The 15537-nt window shown below is 37.2% G+C and overlaps 1 protein-coding gene across 1 annotated transcript in view; it reads left to right on the plus strand.

The window, feature by feature from the left end:
• LOC136037637 (E3 ubiquitin-protein ligase listerin-like) overlaps positions 1-15537 on the plus strand; it is a 158488-nt gene that overhangs the window by 110173 nt on the left and 32778 nt on the right. Inside the window, exon 16 of the mRNA XM_065720347.1 lies at positions 11418-11612. Within this exon, the coding sequence (XP_065576419.1) occupies positions 11418-11612 (195 nt within the window). The remainder of the gene's footprint in view (positions 1-11417; positions 11613-15537) is intronic.

The following is a 15537-nucleotide window of genomic DNA, read 5'->3' on the forward strand; positions in this document are numbered from 1 at the left end:
TCCAACCTCTGTAATGAAGTATAGTCACTTGGCTCTGTGTAAAAAAAGCAAAACAATAAATGTATACTTTCTTGTTTATATTCTAAAACCAACTGACGTATCTAACCTATGCCACTCGGGGAAATTGTACTGCTACCCACGGTATACCATCACACCACAGTTTTAAAGCTTAAGTTTTACCAACATTGTTCTTTAGAGAAGTAGCATATTCTTGTTCAAGGAAAATATGTTGTTAGGTTTTCCATTATTACGTTCTCTATAATTGCTTAAGTAATTTCCAAAAATTAGTAATTATGAAAAATCCGGACAATACTGCGAGCTGTCTTTAGCTTTATTTCATACAAGAAGAAAGAAAAATTCAGTATAAATAATTAATTTCATAATTACGTAAATAATCGCTACTCTCGGTATACTATCGCGCCATACCTTTGCGACTTAATTATTACCGACATTATTCTTTATAGAAGTAGAAGATTCTTGTTCAATGAAGATATGTTGTAATGGGTAGCGGCTTCTCAAAATTACGTTCTGCCATAATTACGTACATAATTTCAAAAATTTGGTAACTATTAACAAATTTTAGGCAATACATCCAGCATAAATGTGTTTTTAGCTTTAATTCCTACAAGAAGAAGAAGAAAGAAAAATTCATAAGAAGAAATACATAATTAATTTCAGAAGTACGCACATACTTCCCCGCACTGTATAGCATCATGTCATAGTTTTGAGGCTGAAATTCTACAAACACTGTCCTTTATAGGAGTGAAAGATATCTGTTCGATGAAAATATGTTGTAAGGCGTAGCGGTTTTTATGGCACTTGGTATTAACCATGTGACATAAAGCGATCGCAAATTCTGTCGGTCTGTTGGTGGGTCTGTCGGACTGTCTCTCCTGGTTTTGCTAGTTTAGGCACTTCGAGATAAGCTACGATGATGAAATTTGGCAGGTGTATCAGGGACGGACCAGATTAAATTAGAAATAGTCGTTTCCTCGACTCGACCACCTGGGGGGGGGGGTTCATTCGGAATAGTTAGAAAAAATGAAGTATTTGTAACTTACGAATGGATGATCAGATCTTAATGAAATCTAATATTTAGATTGATATTGTGTCTCAGAGTTCATATTTTAAATCCCGACTGGATCTGGTGACATTGGGGGGAGTTGGGGGGACCTAAAGTCTTGGAAAACGCTTAGAGCGGAGGGATCGGGTGGAACCTGGTGATAAAAATCAACACAATTCCTAGATACGTGATTGACATAACTGGAACGGATCTGCTCTCTTTGAGGGAGTTGATGGGAGGGTTAATTCTGAAAAATTAGAAAAAATGAGGTATTTTTAACTTACGAAGGAGTGATCGGATCCTGATGAAATTTTATATTTAGAAGGACCTCGTAACCCAAATCTCTTATTACAAATCCCGATCGGATCCAGTGTCATTGGGAGGAGTTGGGGGGCGGAAATATTGGAAAACGCTTAAAGCGGAATGATCAGGAGGAGACTTGGTGGGAAGAATAAGCACAAGTCCAAGATACGTGACTGACATAACCGGACTGGACCCGCTCTCTTTGGTGGAGTTGGTGGGGGGGAGTACTTCGGAAAAATTTGAAAATGAGGTATTTTCAACTTACGAACGGGTGATCAGATCTTAATGGAATTTGATATTTAGAAGGACCTTGTGCTTTTGAGCTTTTATTTTAAATCCCAACCAGATCCAGTGACATTGGGGGGGGGAGTTGAAGGGGGAAACCCGAAATCTTGGAAAACGTGAAAATTGAGGTATCTTTATTTTACGAATGGGTGATCGGATCTTAATGAAACTTGATGTATAGAAAGAACTTACGTCTGAGATGCTCCATTTTCAATTTGAATTGGATCCGGGGACATAGGGGGTTGGAGGGAGAAACAAAAATCTTGGAAACCGGAATTCTCGGAAAACGCTTGGAGTGGAGAGATCGGGATCAAACTTGATGAGGAGAATAAGCACAAGTTCTAGATACGTAATTGACATAATTGGAAGGGATCCGCTCTCTTTGGAGGAGTTAGGGGGGATTTCTGGCTTTTTGGCAATTTCAGTGCTTCTGGATGTCCTAGGACGATGAAAATTGGTAGGCGTGTCAGGGACCTGCACAAATTGACTTGATAACAGTCGTTTCCCCGATTCGACCATCTGGGGGGCTGGAGGGAGAGGAAATTTTCTTAAAAAATTAGAGGTATTTTTAACTTACGAATGGGTGATCGGATCTTAACGAAATTTGATATTTAGAAGGATCTATTGTCTCAGAGCTCTTATATTGAATCCCTACTGTATTCGGTGCTATTGGGGGAGTTGTAGGGGGAAACGGGAAATCTTGGAAAACATTAGAGTGGAGAGATCGGGATGAAACTTGGTGGGAAGAATAAGCACAAGTACTAGATGCGTGATTGACATAATCGGACTGAATCCGCTCTCTTTGGGGGAGGGGGTGTTAATTCGGGAAAATGAAAAAAATTGAGGCGTTTTGAACTTAAGATCGGGTGACCCGATCTTGATGAAATTTGATATCAGATGGAACTCATGTCTCAGAGGTCTTACTTTAAATCCCGACCAGATCTGGTGACATTGGGGGGAGTCGGAGGGGGAAACTGGAAATCTTGGAAAACGCTTAGCGTGGAGAGATCAGTATGGAACTTGGTGGGTAGAATAACTAAATGTTGTGGATACGTGATTGACGTGACCGGACTGGATCCGCTCTCTTTGGGGGAGTTAAGAGTGTTCCAGTGCTTTGGTGAGTTCAGTGCTTCTGGGCGTGCTAGGACGACGTCAATTGGTAGGCGTGTCAGGGACCTGCACAAATTGACTTGATGAAGCTGTTTTCCCAGATTCGACTATCTGGGGGGGGGGTGAAGGGAAAGGAAAAATTGGAAGAAAAGAGGTATTTTTAACTTACGAGTGGGTGATTGGATCTTAATGAATTTTGATATTTAGAAGGACCTCGTGTCTCAGAGCTCTTGTTTTAAATTCCGACTGGTATTAAGCCTCTGACTTTCCTTTTAAATCAATCTGTTGATCCTTATAATTTTGCTAGAGCTCGTGCCATATGAGCTCTTGGCTCTTGGCTCTTCCGACCTCGTCACAAATGCCGTTTGAGGCCTTACCGCTTGTCTATAACTGCGAATACTACGATGCTCTAACTCCAATTAAATGGAGTTTTTTTTATTGTGTATTTCATTCTCTGATTTTGTACTACTGAACGTTTTAGTGTCACTATCTGTAGACAATATATAGGTGGTTTATACTTTCTAAGATAATAAGTCGTGTAATTTTGCTCATGTATCACCACGGTTGGAGGGTAGGCTCAAAACCGAAGCTTTTTTACGGTGGTACTGAAAGTATCAACGACACCCTCCTCTGCTAGCCTTTGTTCCATTTGACTTTCAGCCTCATCCTCCTGCCTAACTAATGCAGAATAGTATACCCTAGGAATCCATCCTTCGAAACAATCGTCCGTTCATGGTACTTTCGTATGTCCAGTCGATTTATTCCCCCGAATCACCTTACTCGACACGAACCATTCCCCCCTCTTATTCACATTCCTCCCAAAAATCCACTTCATTTCGAGTCCGTTCCTCTCCGTGCGTCCAAGAAGTTACCGACTAGTTCTGGACCCCACCCGTTATTAGCCGAAATAAACCTGACCCCCCCCCAATCACTTTACTGGATTTGGACCACCCCCCTCCCCCTACTCAAATTACTCACAAAAATCCACTTCATTTCGAGTCCGTTGCTCTCCGTGCGTCCAAGAAGTTATTGTCTGGTTCTAGACCCCACCCGTTATTAGCCGAAATAAACCTGACCCCTCCCCTCTCAGACACCCTCTACCGTACTTGCCTCTCCCAGTATCATATTGCCTTACCATCCGCCCAACCCCTATAAATAACACTCCCAATTTGGCTTCTTCCTGGATCACCAGGAAACCTTTCCTCAATCCCTTGCACTTTTATCGACCTGTTTGACTCTGGCTTGAGAGGTCTTACATGCGTAAATTATCCTGTAATAAATATTCTATCCGAAAAATCACCTGCTCCATCCCATAGCCCAATTAAAGCTTCACTCCTAAAGTCCAACCATAGGCCAGTTAAAGCTTCACTGATTACCCGTGAGTATGATAGATTACCTGATAAAAGATATAGTTTACCCTCTTTAATAGAAGAAAATTTTGCAAAAGAGGAAAATTCTGCCCTCGGCTCTCTCAATTTACCCCAATTTTTAAAGGTGAACCACTTCCTCTCCCACTTTAAAACCAGTTTAGTAGTCTCTCGGTCCAGGGTGGTGAATTCGAGTCTTAGGACTAAACTTTCTACGACACCCCGAATGATAATATTTCACTTTTCGGTGATTTTCTCCCTACTCCCAGCAGTAACTTTAATACTTACACCCTGCCAAAGTTACCTCAGAATAAACCTTTTTGAAGAAATCTGTTGTTAAAAAATTTATAAATAACGTTATCATTTCCCTGTTTTACTCCTTACTAACGCCGAAAGTTTGAATTTTGAAAAGTTAGTTGAGGTAGAAGCAATAGCAAAATTGAACCATAGTGATATGATTGTAGTTACTGAAGTCCTGGTACAAAATCCAGATCTCCTTAAAATGACTGGTTTACGGGAGTTTATAAAGCTACGTCCGGTTGACCACCCACTGGGGAGAAAAGGAGGAGGATCCTTATTTCATAAGAAAGTGAAAGAAATAGGAGGTCGCTCGTGCAAGAACCTTTTTTTTTCTTCTGGATGAACCGCCTGAACAGACAGCCAATGATCTTAATAAAAATCTTGCTAGCATTGTGCAGACGTTCCCCCTTCTCTCGGAAAACTATCTAATCGCTGAAACTCTAAAAAAATAAAATCCCAGAAATTTCAGCAGAGCAAATTATAGAAAAAACACCGAAACTGGAAAAAACTAGTGTTTGTCCCATTGATATCCCAATTGATCTAATAAAAGCATTCCCTGATGAACTATCAACACCTCTTGTTAGTATTTTTAATGATATTAGTAATTTTGGATGTTACTCGTCATGCTGGAGGCTGGGCTATAGTACTCCAATCCAAAAGAAGGGAGGCCTGAACGATTTTACTGGAGTACGACCAATCACCTTAACCCTAGTTTTCTCAAAAATATTCGAGGGTTTCTTAGCTAATTGGTTAAAGGCAGATATTCTTCCACTTATTACAAAAGTTGGGAAACCTGAAGGAGACATCTACTTCACACTTCCTTGTTAGTCTTCTTAACACATTCTTAAAAACCTTGAAAACCCTGATAGTTGGTTGTATCTTTTTCAGAAAGCGTTCGACCTAATTGACCACAATATCCTTGTAAATAAACTGCTTACGGAGTTGCGAGTCCATTTCTGGTTAAAATTGTTGCCTTTTTTTTAACAAATTGTTCTCAAGTGCTTAAATATAAAAATGTTTATTCGGATCCCCTTTCTATCTTTTGTGGGGTCCCCGAGGGAACACTGATGGGTCCCATTTGTTTCCTTATAATGGTTAATCGTCTCATGACTGACCACACAGAGCGATGGAAGGATATGGACCACCTGTCTGCACTTCAGGTTCTGTCGACGAAATATTAAAGGCTCAACTATGACATTACTTGACGATGTCACACAGGAGGTTTCTTTGTCGAAGATGAAACTTAACGCTAACAAATCGTCAGTTATGACATTTAATTTTCTTAAATTCCCACCTTCTTTCACAAACCCCCTTCCTCCCAAAATCTCTGTTGCATACATTAAATTACTTGGGGTGGCAATTACTGCTGACCTGAAGTGGGATACCTATGTTCAAAACGTTCTCAAACAAGCTTTCCCTTCAGTATCCCTTCTAAAACTTTTGACAAAATTTTCATGCCCCCCTAAGGATCTTCTCCAACTTTATTGTTCTTTTATTTGGCCAATACTGGAATTTTCTTGTCTAGTTTGGCATTTCGGTTTTTCTTCAGAGTACATTTTCCAGATTGAAATTGTCTAAAAACGAGTACTTTGGATTATAAATGGCAATGGAAGGTTCTATATCATTATCTACTTGGTAGGTTCAAGCTCACCTCGTTGGCCAAGAGAACTTCCTGTGCGTTCGTTTCGGTACCAAGACACTGTCTGTCTCCTGATTACGTTCCATTATCCTCGAACCCTACGCTTCCCGACGCAACAGACCATCCCATGTAAAATCCGATAAAGATCCCAAACTGGCTCCCATTCCCTCTAAACATGAAAGACATCAGAAAAGTTTTATTCCGGGTTTTGATGAATTGTATAATAGCCAGGAAAACTAGTAATTAATTTTATTGTTATCTATTTATTTTTGATTTTTGACTTTTGAGCTAAGTTTTTTTTTTTAATGTATTTTATACAATGGATTATGTGTGATGTGAAGGTCAAATTCTTTCGGTATGATATATATATATATATATGTCTTTTTTTATATTGTGTTTGTTTAACAGTGCGTAATTTTTTTTTAATGTTTTTGCAACTGCAAATTAGCAAATTATTTGCAACTGCAAATATATATCTATATATATAAAAATAAGTTGTCTGTCTGTGGATGGATGGATGGATCAGGTGACGTCACCTGAAAAAACTGGATCAGGTGACGTCAAAACTGAAAAAACTAAAAAAAGGCAAAAACTACAAAAAAAAACTAAAAACTAATAAAAAAAATAAAAAAGCTAAAAAACTAAAAAAACTATAAAGGTAAAAACCAATAAAAAACTAAAAAAAAAACTGAAAAAACTAAAAAAGGCAAAAACTACAAAAAAAACTAAAAACTAATAAAAAAAGTAAAAAAGCTAAAAAACTAAAAAAACTAAAAAAACTAAAAAAAGGTAAAAAAACTAAAAAAAAATAAAAAATAAAAAAAAACTAAAAAAAAGGAAAAAACTGAAAAATAAGCTAAAATAAAGGTAAAAACCAATAAAAAACTAAAAAAAAAAAGAGGAAAAAACTAATAAATGACGACACTCAAAGAGAAAGCGACCAGGACAAAAGGAATGTTCGATTAGCAATCAACAAAGCACCGGGACACAGGGAGTATAAATGACGACCAGGACATAAGTAAAAAAAAAAAAACTATCTATATATATAAAAATAAGTTGTCTGTGGATCTGTGGATCGTGGATCAGGTGACGTCACCTGAAAAAACTGGATCAGGTGACGTCAAAACTGAAAAAACTAAAAAAAGGCAAAAACTACAAAAAAAACTAAAAACTAATAAAAAAAATAAAAAAGCTAAAAAACTAAAAAAACTAAAAAAAGACAAAAACTACAAAAAAAACTAAAAACTAATAAAAAAGCTAAAAAACTAAAAAAACTAAAAAAAAGGCAAAAACTACAAAAAAACTAAAAACTAATAAAAAAAATAAAAAAGCTAAAAAACTAAAAAAACTAAAAAAACTAAAAAAAGGTAAAAAACTAAAAAAACTAAAAACTAAAAAAAACTAAAAAAGGTAAAAACTAAAAGAACTAAAAAAGAAAAAAATAAATGACGACACTCAAAGAGAAAGCGACCAGGACAAAAGGAATGTTCGATTAGCAATCAACAAAGCACCGGGACACAGGGAGTATAAATGACGACCAGGACACAAGTAAAAAAAAAAATTAACAAAACTAAAAAGAAGGTAAAAACTACAAAAAAACTAAAAAGAAAAAAAAACTAAAAACTAATAAAAAAACTAAAAAATCTAAATAAACTAAAAAAGAAAAAAAAAGGAAAAAAATAAAGGAGAAAAACAAAACTAAAAAACGAATGTATATACAGACCGGTACACCGGGATACAAATGACGACCGGGACACAGGGAATATAAATGACGACCGGGACACAGGGACACAACTACAACGGGGACACCGGGGGAAACAGGGGGATATAAATGACGACCGGGACAAAAAAACTAAAAAGAAAAAAAAACTAAAAACTAATAAAAAAACTAAAAAATCTAAAAATCTAAATAAGCTAAAAAAGAAAAAAAAAGGAAAAAAATAAAGGAGAAAAACAAAACTAAAAAACGAATGTATATACAGACCGGGACACCGGGATACAAATGACGACCGGGAACCTGACAATCTATTTATATGCAAAGACAATGGGACAGCAAAGAATGTTGTATATTCGCAAGTTTTACGTAGTTAAAACCATATATATATCTATCTATATTCACAGGTGGGACATAGGGACACAACTACAATGGCGCGTAACTATTATGGCGCGTAACGACTTACGCGCGCGGGGGGGCTTGGGGGGGGCGCGAAGCGCCCCCACCAACTAGGTGTTGGGGTGGCGCGAAGCGCCACCCCAACAGCTAGTATATATATATATATATATATATATATATATATATATATATATATATATATATATATATATATATATATAAATAAGTTGTTTTGTGTGTTATGTCTGTCTGTCTGTCTGTCTGTCCGCATATGACGTCTGAATTATTTCATCATATACCAATTCAAAAATGAATCTATTCAAGCCCGAAGTAGCTGAGTTGGTAACGCGTTATGTTCCAGATTCTAGGTCCGAGAGGTTCCAGGTTCGAACCTTGGCTAGGTAAAAACTACAAAAAAAAACTAAAAAGAAAAAACTAAAAACTAAAAAAAAAAAACAAAAAAAAGGTAAAAACTACAAAAAAAACTAAAAAGAAAAAAAACTAAAAACTAATAAAAAAAACTAAAAAAAGCTAAAAAAAAACTAAAAAAGGAAAAAACTGAAAAATAAAGGAGAAAAACAAAACTAGAAAAAAATAAAATAAAATAAAAAAAAAACTAAAAAGGTAACCAATTCAAAAACGAATGTATATACAGACCGGGACACCGGGACACAAATGACGACCGGGACACAGGGAATATAAATGACGAGACACAGGTAATACTTGTCTCTAATTTTTTGCCATCTATATTATTGACACCTTTTTTCCTAATGTAATAGTTGTATTCAAGTAAAGAGCTATGTGGGCACATTTTTTTTTTTTTTTATTGTGAACCAGGGCGCTTCGTACCGAAGGAGTTGTCGTAGAAACTTCGAAATGAAAGGGCTAGTGCCCTTTTTATTAGTCGAAAGTGATTAAAGGGCAAAAAAGCCCCCCTCACACGTCCATCAATTCCGAAAACACATCTAATCAAAATTTTGGGATAGCCATTTTGTTCAGCGTAGTTGAAAGGTCTGGAAATTATGTCTTTGAAAACCCCCATACCTTTCCAAGACCAGAACATAATTTGGCTTTACTGAAAAAAAGACCGTGGATTGTCAGTTTAATATACATATACTGATATATATTCCTTAAAGTTTCAATAATTTTTTACTTATTGAAGTTAAAGAAGTTTAAGCATTTAAAACGTGTTTTGTTTATTTAAATTATGCAATAAATAACCGAGTCAAACTCAAAACGAGCAAAAATTAACAAGCATGAGTAGGTCTTACAACCCCCCTGTCTTCTCAAGACCAGAACATAATTTACACTATACTGAAAACAAAATTCGTTGAAAATGTTGTCACTTTATTTTAACTTGTTTAATATTTTTTTTTGCTAGACATATGAGAGGCGAAATCCTCCCCCTTGCACTCCAATTACAGTGCCAATGTGTGGTGCTCTTTTTAAGAGTAACAAAACAACAGATAGAATCTCTTAGACATGATATTAAATTTTACTTTTCAAGTCAACTTCAGTAGCTAAACAATTTTATTAAAAAATACTGGTTGAGTCAGGATTAAAAATTGTTAAAAGGGGCTTCTCCAACATACAAATAGCAACCCATACTATGGATTCTTATAGAAAACTGAGAAAGATGTGGGCTACAATATTTTTTTTTTTTCCATGAAAAAGACTATGTCAATAAAAAAGGAACAGAAATTAATTTTGAAAAAATTTTCCTCAAAACAAGTTTTTCAAAGAAAAATAAAGAGCTCCATTAAGCCGAGAATGAGCAAAAACAAAGTCAAATTATCTTTTAAGCGTAAAACTACCGCAAATCACTATCAATAAATAAACAAAACTCAAAACGAACAGAAATCACAATAAATAGCCGAGTGAAACTCAAAACGAGTAAAAATTAACATGAGTAGAGCAAACTTTTGAGGGGTTAACAACTCCACCATTTTATCGATAGTGAAGAAACAATACCATAATGGTGCTTGCGCAAATTTTGTTGTCAGTCAAGCCAACCAAAGGCTGCTGTAACACTTCGCATTGCCTAGCAACCAAAAACTAATTTTTATATAAACCTCCTGTCTCTCTCCCCCCCCCCCTATTGTTTTCTGAGCCCATGCTTTGCAGTTTAAAAAAGGTGACTCTGATAAAGAAGTGCATTTTTAAAAGTAACAATATTGATTTGATGCCAGTACAAACAGAACAAAGCTTATGTTGAAGCAGAAGTGGCGTATTTTGAGACTCGATTCGGTCTGTCAAGCCAACCAAAGGCTGCTTTAATACTTCACTTTGCATGGCCATATAAAAGTAATTTCTAAATAAACCTCTTGTGTGTCTCCCCCCCCCCCCTGTTATGTTCTGAATCCGTGCTTAACAGAAATATTGGATGTTGTTAGGACGTGACTATTGTTTTCTTTTTGGGAAACCGAGCATCCATCAAAACCGTTTCTGCTAAATTTAATTATCTACTGTGGTGAAAATGCCATAATTGGGATCTACAAAGAATTGAATGTTACAAAGTTATAATAATAGCTTAAAATAGTCGCAAATGCTAATAGATTTTAACGTTTTAAAACGTCAAGGCAGTGAATGTATGTATCTAAGCTTGGTTCTCATTGAGTATATCAGAAATTGGAATAGGATATCCAAACTCCTTTCTTGTATTGATTAAAATATTATAATTTTTCATTTATTTGTATTGTTGCCATCGTCATTTGTCAGGCATTTCACCTCTACTGTCTTAGTTCACTTCATTGTGGCTTTCGAAAAATATCACTTATTAATATTAATGACATTTTATAGACTAAATGTCACTAATTACGGATTTAAATAAATGTGAAATAAATCAAATAGAGGTCAGAGTATGTTCGTGAAGTTGTTGCCATTTATGTTGTGGAGGATGCAAGGATGGAGCTCCTCATTTAGTTACTTTCTCATCGTCGATTAGGACGAATAATTACACGCCATTTATTTCATTGATCCGTGTGAGGGCAACAGTTCGAGAAGTTGCTGTCTCTTATTTTGTGGAGAATGCATGCATGGAGTTCCTTATTCAGTTACCTCCTCATCATCCATTAGGACAAACAATTAAGTGATATTTATTCGACAGATTCGTGTAAGACCATCAGTTCGTGAAGTTGTTGCCTCTTATGTTGCGGAGGATGCAAGCATGGAGTTCCTCATTCAGTTACCTCCTCATCATCCATTAGGGCAAACAATTAAATGATATTTATTTTACAGATTCGTGTGAGACCTTCAGTTCGGGAAGTTGTTGCCTCTTATGTTGTTGAGGATGCAAGCATGGAACTCCTCATTCAGTTACCTCCTCATCATCCGTTAGGGCAAATCTCGGTCAAAGCTACAAGAAAAGTTGGTATTCCGTTGGAACAGTGGCGGTACTGGATGCTTCAGTTGACGGCTTTTCTAATGAACCAAGTACTTTTTGACTGTTTTTCTAATGTTTTCTTTCTTATATATCGTGGCAACCTCTTCGAAAAAAAGTGTGTAGTTGTATAAGATTTATATCTGAAAAATGGCTATCACAGTCCCAGATGAATTGAGTTCACATTTAAGAGTCAAGAAACGCAACAAAAAAAGAACAACAAGCGTGCATGTATATATGTACGCACAGCATGAGAATCCAATGTGAGTTTAGTCCATTACTAAGTTCCACTTCAGAGAATCGATTGATGGCTTTTGCAGAATAATACCTTTAGGTAATCTGTCCCATATACCACAGTACCGAGTAAAAATTTTCCTAAGTGCTCTTGCAATAGCATTTTCTGCTTGGATAGTCTGATCTCTCTCTCTCTCTCTCTCTCTCTCTCTCTCTCTCTCTCTCTCTCTCTCTCTCTCTCTCTCTCTCTCTCTCTCTTCTTTCTCTCTCTCTCTTCCTCTCTCTCTCTTCCTCTCTCTCTCTCTCTCTCAATCTCCCTCCCCTCTCTCACACTGTGCCCAAATGTATTATGGATAATCTCTCAATGCACTATTTAGCTGTTGTTTTTTTTTCAACCCTGCTCGTGGAGAATGGGAGGATAGTGGTAAAGTTGTTTCTCTTATGAAAACTGAGATTTTTAATGCCCTTATTTATAATATGCAAGACTAGGAAAGGGAAATTCGAGAAAAGTAATAATGAAAACGGTTGCTGTCCATTTATTGTTGGTTTTAAGTATTTGGAACTTGATCAAACGGTTCGTGATAACGAACTGTAGGTAAGGAGCGACGCGGCTCAATAATAACCGAAACGCTAGAAAAACTGAATTATAATATCAATAGATATAGCAAAAGAATCAGCTTGTTATGCTGATTTCAAATATATAAGATTCATCAAGTTTAGGTTTACGCATCAAAAGCTACGAACCTGAGACAATTTGCTGTTTTTTAAAATAGGTAGGAAACATCCCCTAAAATTTAAGGAATCTCAATGAACATCATACCATCATGTTCAGCATACCAGAGAACCCTATTGTAGAAGTTTCAAGCTCTTATCTGTAAAGATGTGGAATTTTGCTATTTTTGGGAGAAGACAGATTACGGATTTTTTTTTCAGGGGTAATTCTATTGAAATAATGGTTCTAGAAGATTGGGAGAGAGTGCATTCGAACGAAAACTAAAAGTTTTGGTGCTCTTTTTAAGTGGCCAAAAAGATTAGAGAGCAATTGGGCCCCCTTCCACTTCCATTTTTCCCCAAAATTATCTGATCAAAGTTTCCAAATAGCCATTTTGTTCAGTATAGTTGAAAGATCAAATAATTACGTTTTTAGGTGCTAAATGACCCCCACAGTCCCCTGCCCAGGGGAAGGAAGCATTTCTGGAGTGGTCGAGAAACCGATTATAGATTAAAATCTTATTCAAATGAAAGAGTGCTAAGGAGAATTTTTCAGACTCATTCGTCCGCAAGCAATTTTACTGGGAGGGGGATTCTCAGCGAGGATGGAGCTGTCTGGAGGGAATTTGACGGGGTTGGGGGTGCACATAACGCTGGATGAAATTATCACGGAATAATTTTCCGTGAGGAGGAGGGTTATTTTTCATAAAAAGTGATCCAGATTTACCGGTATTATTTGAAAAACGAACAGAAATTATTCCATATATGAATGGTTGTCCCCTCAGTACCACGCTCCTTACGCTAAAGTTTGACTGTTTGTCCCAATTTTCTTAGAGCGTCTAATGAAACAGAGGGGCCGTTTAAATAGAATAGGAAGTTTTTTATGGCACTTGGTATTAACCAAGTGACATATAGCGATCGCAAATTCCGTCGGTCTGTCTGTCTGTCCCGGTTTGGCTACTTTAGGTACTTCCAGGTAAGCTAGGACGATGAAATTTGGCCGGCGTATCGGGGACCAGACCAGATTAAATTAGAAATAGTCGTTTTCGCGATTTGACCATCTAGGGGGGAGTGGGGGGTCGGTTAATTCGGAAAAAATAGAAAAAATGAAGTATTTTTAACTTACGAATGGGTGATGGGATCTTAATGAAATTTGATGTTTGGAAGGATATCGTGTCTCAGAGCCCTTATTTTAAATCCTGACCAGATCCGGTGACATTGGGGGGAGTTGGGGGGACCTAAAATCTTGGAGAACGCTTAGAATGGAGGGATCGGGTGAAAACTGGTGGGAAAAATAAGCATAAGTCCTAGATACGTGATTGACATAACCAGAACGGATATGCTCTGTTTGGGGGAGTTAAGGGGGGGGGGTTAATTCTGAAAATTAGAAAAAAGGAGGTGTTTTTAACTTACGAAAGAGTGATCGGATCTCAATGAAATTTGAAGTTCGGAAAAATATCGTGGCTCAGTTGCTCTTATTTAAATCCCGACTGGATCCGGTGACATAGGGGGGAAACCTAAAATCTCGGAAAACGCTTAGAGTAGAGGGATCAGAATGAAACTTGGTGGGGAAAATAAGCGCAAGTCCTAGATACGTGATTGACATAACCAGAACGGATCTCTCTGTTTGGGGGAGTTGGGGGGAGGGATAATTCTGAAAAAATTAGAAAAAATGAGGTATTTTTAACTTACGAAGGAGTGATCGGATATTAATGAAATTTGATTTTTGGAAGGATATCGTGTCTCAGAGCTCTTTTTTAAAATCCCGACTGGATCCGATGACATTGGGGGAGTTGGGGGGGGGCGAAAATCTTGGAAAACGCTTAGTGTGGAGGGATCGGATGAAACTTGATGGTAAAAAAATCGTAATTCCTAGATACGTGATTGAAATAACTAGAACGGATCCGCTGTCTTTGGGGGAGGAGGGTTAATTCGGAAAAATTAAAAAAATGAGGTATTTTTAACTTACGAAGGAGTGATCGGATCTTAATGAAATTTGATGTTTAGAAGGACATCGTGTCTCAGAACTCTTATTTTTAACCCCGACCGGATCCGATGAAGGAGAAGTTGTGGGGGAGGAACCTAAAATCTTGGAAAACGCTTAGAGAGGAGGAATCGGGATGAAACTTTGTGGGGAAAACAAGCACAAGACCTAGATACGGGATTGACATAACCGGAACGGATCTGCTCTCTTTTGAGGAGTTGTGGGGGGATGGTTAATTCTAAAAAATTAGAAAAAACGAGGTATTTTTGACTTACGAAAGAGTGATCGTATCTTAATGAAATTTCATATTTGGAAAGAACCGAAACTCGATCTCTTTTTTTAAATCCCGACCGTATCCAGTGTCATCAGGGGGGTCAGGGGGGCGGAAATCTTGGAAAACGCTTAAAGCGGGGAGATCAGGGTGAAACTGGGAGGAGAGAATAAGCACAAGTCCAAGATAGGTGACTGACAAAACCGGACCGGATCCGCTCTCTTTGGTGGAGTCGGTGGGGGAGGGGTGATTAAGAAAAATTAGAAAAAATGAGGTATTTGTAACTTACGAGCGGGTGATCAGATCTTAATGAAATTTGATATCTAGAAGGATCTTGTGCTTTAGAACTCTCATTTTAAATTGAAGCGAGTAGGAGGGGGAAACCCAAATTCTTAGAAAATGTGAAAATCGAGATATCTTACGAATGGGTGATCGGATCTTAATGAAACCTGATATATAGAAGAATCTTATGTCTCAGATGCCCCATTTTCAATTCGAATCGGATCCGGGGACATAGAGGGATGGAGGGGGCAAACAGAAGTCTTGGAAAATCCTTAGAGTGGAGAGATTGGAATGAAACTTGATGGGAAGAATAAGCACAAGTTATAGATACGAAATTGAAATAATTGGTACGGATACGTTCTCTTTGAGGGAGCTGGGGGTTGTCAATTTCAAAAAATCAGAAAAATTGACGTATTGTTAACTTAAGAACGGGTGACCGGATCTTAATGAAATTTGATATTTAGAAGGAACTCATGTCTCAGAGCTCTTATTTCAA

The sequence above is a fragment of the Artemia franciscana genome, chromosome 2, assembly GCF_032884065.1.
Source record: "Artemia franciscana chromosome 2, ASM3288406v1, whole genome shotgun sequence".
In the NCBI taxonomy this organism is placed as follows: domain Eukaryota; kingdom Metazoa; phylum Arthropoda; class Branchiopoda; order Anostraca; family Artemiidae; genus Artemia; species Artemia franciscana.